General features: G+C 37.4%; 1 protein-coding gene across 1 annotated transcript; it reads left to right on the forward strand.

Moving 5' to 3' along the window:
- Positions 1-3,876: 3,876 nt before the first annotated feature.
- men1 (multiple endocrine neoplasia I) lies at positions 3,877-9,758 on the forward strand. The gene is made up of 10 exons (XM_067400951.1): positions 3,877-4,023; positions 4,917-5,388; positions 5,486-5,694; positions 6,112-6,240; positions 6,438-6,478; positions 6,567-6,654; positions 6,735-6,871; positions 7,634-7,772; positions 8,003-8,176; positions 8,694-9,758. Exons 2-10 carry the CDS (start codon positions 4,953-4,955, stop codon positions 9,192-9,194), a joined length of 1,854 nt encoding a protein of 617 aa, XP_067257052.1. The 5' UTR covers positions 3,877-4,023; positions 4,917-4,952; the 3' UTR covers positions 9,195-9,758.
- The last annotated feature ends 155 nt before the right edge of the window (positions 9,759-9,913 follow it).

Below are 9,913 nucleotides of genomic sequence, written 5' to 3' on the forward strand. Positions count from 1 at the left end.
CATCACTTTTGCACCCTCAGTTAATGCTGAAAAAATGTTGAGATTTCAACATTAAATCAATGATAACATCATTGAACACACATTATGAGGTGATGTTGGTTCAATTTGACGTTTGCACCCGCATTTAATGTTGAAACAATGGTTGGAAGAGAAAAAAAAAAATCAACAGTAACGCTATTGAATCAACATTACACTATGATTGATTCTACATCACTGATGTTGAGGCAACATTGAAATTTACAAAAATAATCAATGTTGTTGAATCAATTTTGGGAAAACCTTTTAAAACATAAATGACACCTTTCCAGCACCCACTGAGCAAATTACGTCCAGAAGACGTCTTTTTGAGGTCTTGTCTCAGGTTTGAAAAGACGTCCACTGAGGGGCCAGAATGAAAGTTTTTATGACGTCTTTTTTTGACGTCTTCTGGACATCAGATATAGACAAACAAGCAGAATCGCCAAAGGACAAAAATCACAATTTTTAAGCCACCATCGTGGAGATGAGTGTTTGCTTTAGTTGGGCTCTTGACCCTTAACTTCTTAATAATAGTTTTTGTTTGGGCTGTTTTAACTGAGTTGGGCTGTTTGATTCATTTTCTGTGAATCTACATAGTATTCAAATAACAAGTTTATCTTCTATAATGAAAGAGCTCGTTTTTTTTTTTTTTTTAACGAAAATTTCTTTAAAGCTGCAGATTCACCTTATGTAGATCTTAAAATTTAAATATCCAAAAATAGCTTCTCTTTCTCAAACACACTTTCTCAAACACAAGATGTTGTTTTTGTTTTATTTCTTTAAAAAAAAAAACCCAACATATTATTGTGTTTCAGTGGAAACATGCTAAACAGAAAGGAGATTAGTTGCATTTGGGAATATAAATGATTACCTGATTAAGCAGTAATCAGGGAGCAGGAGATAAGGTACAGAACAGCATCAAGTCCCAGGTCAGGTGATGATCCTATCGACTACAATTCAATGTATTATCAATGAGGATGCTGCTTTTTTTTTATTGTCCATTCTCATCTGCCTTTATTCCTATTAAAGGAAATTCAAGTCAATGTACTCTGCAAGCATTGAGTAAAACTTGAATGGGCATTTACCAATCACTGGCCAATTTCAGAAAAACATACCTGCATGATCTTGTGGTCATCAACTACAAATCACGGTTAGTTTAGTGTATGTCTCAAAGCATTTGTGCTGTCAGCTTTCATGAAAATTTCAATGTTGATCCAACATAAATGATGGTTTGGATGAAAACGCCACATTGTATCAATGTCACCTTGCTACCTGAGCAGTTTATTTCAACACTTTAATAACTTTAATTGATATATCTTATTAGATTCAGTAACAATAAACCAAATGCAAATAACAAGCATGCAAAAAAACAGAAATAAGATATATGCAGCATTGTTTGAAAGGTCATGCATGTCAAACACACGAGACTTCTGTATAGGATGCACCTGTATTTTCTCTCTAATGAAGAAGCATCAATTAAACAACTGAGAAGTGCACATGCAAAATCAAAATGGGTGTTTAGCCAATTTCAAACTACAATAGATGTTTTTCAACCATTTTTCAACAGACTTACTAAAACCATGAAGGCCCACCCTTAAACCAAGCCCCCAGTGGATTAGAGCAAATCGGGTCAAGTGGTTTAAAATGCCCATTATGAACTGACACACCCCACTGATGGGGAAACACCCAGTGTTCTGCACAGATACACACCTGCATGATCTTCTGATCATCAACTACAAATCACTGTTAGCTCAATGTCACTGTCTCTCCACCCATGTGTGCTGTGGACTTTCATCACAATTTCAATGCTGATCCTACACACTTTAAACATTGAAATGTCAATCTCAACCAAAATGATGGTTTGGATCAAAACTCAACATTGTATCAATGTTACCATTCTGGGGCGCGTTTCCCGAAGCGAACTATGGTCGCAAGTTTGGTCGTTACCAATAGAGTTCAATGGGACTTACGACCATGGTTCACCAACGATGCTTTCGGGAAACGCACCCCTGTCTGGGTAGTGAGTTTGGTCCATTAAAATCACTAGTACATTACGTTTTTCACGTTAAGCGTTTTAGAATGTCCCAACATTTGTGGTCTGTTCTCCCGATATAATTTACAATATATCCCATTAATAATTCACTGGAATTCACAAAGAATCTCTTGTTTTTCTCGTCAAAGCCTCATGTCTCTTTCCAGGTTTGTTTTCACAGGTAAATACAATTTATTATCTGTAAAAATGATGGAAATCACTTTGAAATAGTATCACGCAATGCTGAAGTTCATGAACATTTTTTATTAAGGAACATTACATAATACAGATATACAGGGGCGTAGGAACCACTTTGACATTGGGGGGGACATTTTGGCCATTATGAATCAACGTCCATCTCGCCACCATAATAGTAACATACAGTATGGTGACGTCACGTGGTACGACATATATGAAATAACAGCAAAATAAATAAACAAAATCATCTGTTTATCATCTGTTCATCTGTTTAATTTATCTATTTATTATTACACAAATATTGAAGTTGGGAAACATAAAAGTGTACAAGCCCCCCTGCAATTGCGGGCAGAAAGGAAAGGGGCACTTTACAAGGCAAATATTTGATGAAATGAAGGTTATGATGTCGCCCTGTCCTTGTGTAAAATGTGTTGTATTATAACTATTTACACTAACCTTACTCTTTGTAAAAAACTTCAGCAACGTTATTTCCTTTGGTTTTATTTTTTTCTGTGGTGGCATTATGCTGAAAAGAGATGACAGAACGTTTTACTTTTGCTAAGGTTAACACAGAGAAATCGATTGCCCGCTATATGGCTATCTACCTAACGTAACGTTAACCTCCTCTCGCAAAGCATAACATACGTGCCATACAAAATTCCACTGTTGATTTAATGTCATGCCTCGTATCCATAATTCAGTTTTAAAAAGCTTGTTAATTTAAACCGCTTGACTGAGACTAATTTACCTCATACAAAGTCGAGTCGTTCAAAGCTGGTGCGCACCAATAACGTATTTGAATGTTCGTAGTGTAATGTTGACTTCTCTCTACCAATCAGATGCTCCGAGTCCGACTATAGGTGAAAAGTGAAGAATATGAAGCTGGTGATTGGCGAATGGTGATTATTCAAACATGAATGAAATCACTCTGGGTTTGACTGACAAAACCGAATATCTTCTTCGTCGCGTATTCAAAATAAAAGTTCAAAATGTACAGTTTTTGTTCCTGCGGTGTATAGGCTAATTTTTGGGTGGGACACATGCAGCATTTTCCAATATTGAGGGGGACACGTCCCCCCGTCCCCCCCGGTTCCTACGCCAGTGCAGATATATATCACTATAGTTATATGTAACCCGTCCGTTATTGCTGTGGAAAGAATCTAGCTTTTTCATGGCCTGTAGAAAGTACCTTGTTAATGCTTTTACACTTTTAAATGTCCTTTTAATGTTCGTTGGTTGAAGGGTGAGTAGAATAATGTCATCTCATTGTACCCGGTTTAAAAAACAAAACACAACCCCAAAACGTATAATTGCGTTCATAGAGCGAGTCTTTCGCTGACTGCTAACAGCTTAAGGGAAGTTACACCTATAATTTAGGCAAAGCGTCATGGGGCGTTGGAATAAGGTGAATATTATATTATTATTATTAGATAGCAGAAAGTAACACACACGATTAGGTTATATAGATCCCGTCGACGTTTCACACTCCAGTCCAATTGGTGGCGATAATGCACCAAAAGCGGGTTCACCAACCGTCATTAAAGCGCGAAGATGAATTAGAAGACTACATTTCCCAAAATGCTTTTAGATAACAGGAAGTACTTTTATGTCGCTGATATGTTCACAATAGGAATAAGCATAATTCAGCCGATTTACCGTTTTGATGTGCGAACAGATTGTGTGCGTCTCCGGTGTTTTGTGGGAGTGTCTGTCTCTCGACTGCGCGGCAAAAGCACGGGGCAAAACAAAAGCATGTGGATGTAATTTCAACAAAGGTATGTTGTATGAATTAACCCAAACAACGCTTTATTGTTTAGAAAGTAAGGAGAGACGAACGTGTTCACTGTAAAACGCTATTTAAGCAGGAAAAACACCAGAAACGGATAGTATTGTATAAGCTAGCTAGCTGCAGCATCATGACGCAGATATCTGCACAGACTCACATGGGTTGCAGTTGCGTTGTTTTCTTTGCTCAAATTCCAAGCACTGGCTCCTTTTTTGAAAATATCTGGGTTATTGTTATAGTATTATACAGTGAGACAGTTGGGTTAAATTTCTCCCTTCGGTATCAACATAGTACACTCTACGCATCATTTAACAGGTTTAAGTTAACATATTCAACCAGATGAACGTAATTTTCAGCCAGTTCATAAGCTTTATTTTGAATTTAAACGTTTACTTGTCACATTTAATTAAATTTCACATGTAGGACATTGCCTGTGGTCTTACACGTGTCTCTGGGAATTCCCCTAGCCTTAGATTATATTGACTTCTTGGTGTCTTTTAAACGAAAAGGTTTGGAAATTTACTAAAATATACTTTGAAGTACCTTGGAGTACCATGTCAACAAAAAATAAATGGTAATTATGCAGTACATTGGTATATTTTATTGTAATGTAGTATAATAGAACTGTAACTGTATTATGGCAATACCAAATAATTATTTCCTAGTAAGCAAAGAATAGCCTAAACCCCTGGCCACACTATCAGACACTTACTAACTAGATAAGACACATTCTTTGTATCTACAGAACACAAGGAGGGAGTACGCTGGGCTGAAATATGTTGATTAAAGCTGTTACTTGGGCGTTACTTCAGTTAAAAACTGTCGTATAGTGTGTATGTGTATATATATGTATGCGTGTTATATTATTTATTTATTTTTAAGATTGCATCAGACTGGGATTGAAATCAACCACTAACCATGGGGATTCGGTCGGCTCAGAAGAAGCATTTCCCTCTTCGGGGCATCGATGGAGTGGTGCAGCTTTTCGAGTCTGAACTTAACAACCCAGAACCAGACCTGGCCCTGCTGTCCCTTGTGCTGGGTTTTGTAGAGCACTTCCTGGCTGTCAACAGAGTTGTTCCCGTCAATGTCCCGGGCGTTCGCTTTGAACCTCTTAAACCGGACTGTCCCAACTCTTGCTTCCCCACAGTCGAGCTGAATCTCATATCTGCCCTATATGAACGCTTCTTGGCCCAGATTCGTGGTGCCGTGGACATGTCACAGTACCGCAAACCGTCTGGCGTCTCCAGCCGTGAGCTTGTGAAAAAGGTCTCAGATGTGATCTGGAACAGTCTTAGTCGGTCGTATTTCAAGGACAGGGCACACATTCAGTCCCTCTTCAGTCTTATCACAGGTAGACCTTCACAAAAGTCTCTGTAAGAATATTCAATGACAAATCTGCCCATGTAGTGTAGATTAATATTGCATTTGTTTTTCTCTCTTTCTGTAAGGCACAAAGCTGGACAGCTCAGGAGTAGCTTTTGCAGTGGTAGCTGCATGTCAGGTGTTGGGCCTGAAGGATGTTCATCTCGCTCTCTCTGAAGATCACGCCTGGGTCATCTTTGGCAAAGGTGGGGAAGAGACTGCAGAGGTCACATGGCATGGGAAGGGCAACGAAGACAGAAGAGGTCAGACTGTCAGTGCTGGAGTCAATGAAAGGGTACGTAATGTTTTTTTATTCATGATATGATAAACAATCATTCATAAACACCATGCTGTTCAAATGTTTGATTTCAGCACAATTTTTTTTTTTTTAAAAAAAGAAATGAATGTTCATTCAGCAAGGATGCATTAAATAGTTTAAAAGTGAAAGTAAAGACATTTATATTACAAAAGATAATGTTATTTGAGCACCAAATCAGCATATTAGAATGATTTCTAAAGGATCATGTGACACTAAAGACTTGGGTTATGATGCTGAAAATTCAGATTTGCCATCACAGGAATGAATTACATTTTAAAATGTATTCATTTATTTAAATTGTTTCACAGTATTAATGTGTTTACTGTACAAATAAATGCAGCCTTGGTGAACATAAAATACTTTTTTTTTTATGTTATTCTCTTTCTCCTTTAGAGCTGGTTATATCTTAAAGGCTCCTACATGAAGTGCAACAGGAATATGGAGGTAGCATTCATGGTTTGCGCCATCAATCCTTCTCTAGATCTGCACACAGACAGTACAGAGTTACTACAGCTTCAGCAAGTATGTCTTTAAACCGATTTATTATTATTATTATTATTATTTGTTTTAAACTTTTATTACATCATTCTGTGTCCTGCATTCTATTGGCTGCTCTATCTCTAAATGTAACTATGTTTGCATATGTGTGTACACATGCATATTTATGTATCTATTGTCATCCAGATCAGTTTCTCAACACATTTTCTTTCTCTCTTCAGAGGCTGTTGTGGCTGCTGTATGATCGAGGTGATTTGGAAAGGTGTGGCACGTTTCTTATAAATCAGAGCAGGGATGTAACTAATTTGATCTGATTTTTGTATATAACTCTTTCTGAATGTTTCTTGAAGGTATCCCATGGCAATGGGCACTTTGGCTGACCTCGAAGATCAGGAACCCATGACTGGCAAGGAAAGCCCTCTCTCTATTCACATTAAGGTATATTAATACAGCTATATCCCTGATATTTACAAGGTTGTCATCTATTAAATTGCATTAATCTGTTTTGTTTTCCCTAGGCTGTTGACTCTGCTAAAAAATATTACAACAACGAGCACATCTACCCTTTCATGTATCTAGCAGGGTACTATTACAGGCACAGAAATGTCCAGGAGGCTTTGCGTTCCTGGGCAGAAGCTGCATCAGTAATGCAAGAGTAAGTCAAGAACCATAGAAATCTGAACATGGAATGATATTGAATTATTGTGTCTGTTAAAGTAATTCACTTTTAAACTTTAACAGCAGGGGGCAGTGTTCATTTATAACAGCCATATTCATTTTATTGCTAATTTTGCTAAATTAATCTGTTTGAAACACATTAATGCTTGTAATGCTTTCCTAAATCAATAAAATGATTTATGTAAAAAGGCTGAATCAATCTCCAAACTGAAATGTGTCTGTTAGTCATGATTAGATGACAAGATAACTTCTCAAGCCTCTTAAATGTTAATGCCTAATGGAAAATGTGATGTTTGCCAGCATTGTCTTTGTTGCCTCATGCTGTTTGTCCTTAGACTTTAGAAAGCTCATTCCTGTATTAGCCTTGGCATCGGTCCCTGTCGACAGAGACAATCTGTACTTTCCTCCCTCTAAACACAGTGCAGTGGACGAACGGGTGCTAAAAATACTTGATTCTAAAGTCCTGAAGGATGTCTGCACAAAGCACGCCTATAACTACTGCTCACTCCCATCCACTTCCTTTTCCTGCTCTTCCTGTTTCCTCTTCCTTCATGACAACATTAGCTATCTCCTAATGTTCTAATGTCCCTCTGACGTATCTTCATTTTGTTTGTTGCTTTGAACTATGACAGTTCAAAGCGACAAACAAATGATATATATATATATTAGTGCATGTGTATATATTGTCAAGAACAAAATATAATATATAATCCCATAAACTTTTTTTCTTTGTCTACAGTTACAACTACTGCAGAGAGGATGAGGAGATCTATAAGGAGTTTTTTGACATTGCTAATGATGTCATTCCCACCCTTCTTAAAGAGACAACAGCTGCTGCAGAAAGTGGCAGTGAAGGGGCTGATGAAATGGAAAAAGAGGTCTTGTTTAATTAAACACACACACACACACACACACACACACATACACACATATATATATATATATATATATATATATATATATATATATATATATATATATATATATATATATATATATATATATAATATAATATAATATAATATATTATTTTTTTTATTTTTTTTAATTAAAACAAGGTTGTGAACAAGTCTTTCTCTTGTCCTCTGTTCATGCTTTTACCTCAAAGGACCAGCCCAGACAGGTCGCTGCTTTGTCTGCCCTTCAGGACCCAGAGTGCTTTGCTCACTTACTCCGGTTCTATGATGGGATTTGTAAATGGGAAGAAGGGAGTCCCACGCCAGTGCTTCATGTTGGCTGGGCCACCTATCTGGTTCAGTCCCTTAGTCGCTTTGACGCACAGGTAAAATTCCTCAATTTTCTCAATAGACCCTTTTCACAGGTTGTGACGACACATTTCAACAGTTATCAACATAGCAAATCTAGTGAAGTATTCGATATTTTTATTTTTTAAAAATTTAATATACATTTATAATGCTATGTGTTATATTACCTTGCCAGTAAATTACAAAAAAAAAAAAAAAATTAACACTGCTGCGAAGATGTATTTAATACAACAGTTAATGGAGTGATGGCAAATTTAACATTTTCTCTTCTGACTGCTGTAATCAATCTCTTCATATTTTTTCTCTTTTGCAAAGTTCCGGAAATGCTATCGTGGATTTTTTTTTTTTTTTCCTTAGCCGTTGGAGCTGATGGGAATACAAAAATTATATTTGCTGTCATCTCCCATTCACCACTAAAGAAGTTTACTCAACTATGACAGCTTCCCCTTCTGAGAACCACAAAATGTGAAAAGGGTCCATTTCAAGTTAAATTAAAATGGCATTTATAATCGGACTCTGTATTCACTCTCTCAGATTAGGCAAAAAGTGTCAATCATCACCAAAGATGCAGAACCAGTGGACGACGATGACCAATCCAGTGAGGACCCGCGTGAGGGGCGTAGACGGGGTCCGAGACGAGAATCAAAGTTAGATGAACAAGCAGGACCGTCGTCTCCAAGTGCAGCATTGCCTGCGCAAAATCCTGTGCCCAAAAAGGTGGGCGGAGAAGGAGGACGCCGTCGTTCCTCTGCTGGCACTCGAGGTAAAGAGTCCGATGGCAAAAATGAGCCGTCATCCCCAAGTCCCACACCTTCACCTTCCCAGCCTCCCATAGTGCAGGGAGGGCCGGTGGTGGTTTTCCACAGTGAGAAGATGAAGGGTATGAAGGAGCTGCTTTCTGCGGCAAAGATCAACTCTAGTGCCATTAAACTGCAGCTCACGGCTCAGTCTCAAGTGCAGATGAAGAGACAGAAACCCACACCTTCTGGAGATTACACCTTGTCCTTCATGAAACGCCCTCGCAAAACTCTTTAAAACTTCAAATTTTTACTTTTGCATTTTCACCTGGAGTGAAGTTCATTTGTTTATCTGGAAATGACAAATGTTTTGATAAGCTGATGCTGAATTTATTTAATTCACTTCTTTATAACCGTTACAAGTTGAAATCAGAAAACTTGTCTATCATGCACCAGCAATTTTGTTTTATTATTTGATAGTATAAAGTAATTTTATTGATTTGTCTTAAATCTGTTTAATTACAATAAGTTCTAAGTTCCCAAATTACCACAAGCCAAAGTGATTCTTTTGTGTTTATCAGGTTTTTAGAAAAGATGCAATTCTTTTCTCTGCAATACAATGAAACTTCTGAAATTTCTTTGCTTCAAAAGTCTGATGTATTTAACAAATACTGGGATTCCCAGCCTACATGTGTAGGTCTTGCACTTGTTCTGTTATTCTCCACATAACTGCTGGATTTCATAGGTGGTCTCAAGGTTGCAGTAGTGTCATAGCAAGTATCCTTTTGAAAAATGTGCAGTAATTGTTTAAAAATTATTTTCTCAATGTTAAAGTGTATTTTCCACTAAATAAACAACCTAAACAAAACTACTGAGCGTTTTACTGCCTTTTATTTACTCACGCACGGTGTGATTGCTTGTCGTATGTAAATAGTTTGCACATGCGCAAACACATCGAATAGTATTGCGTCTAAGTGATGGTAGAAGCCGGCTCTTGTCCACGAGTCGGTTCTTTTG

The sequence above is a fragment of the Chanodichthys erythropterus genome, chromosome 11 (genome assembly GCF_024489055.1).
Source record: "Chanodichthys erythropterus isolate Z2021 chromosome 11, ASM2448905v1, whole genome shotgun sequence".
Taxonomy (NCBI): Eukaryota; Metazoa; Chordata; class Actinopteri; order Cypriniformes; family Xenocyprididae; genus Chanodichthys; species Chanodichthys erythropterus.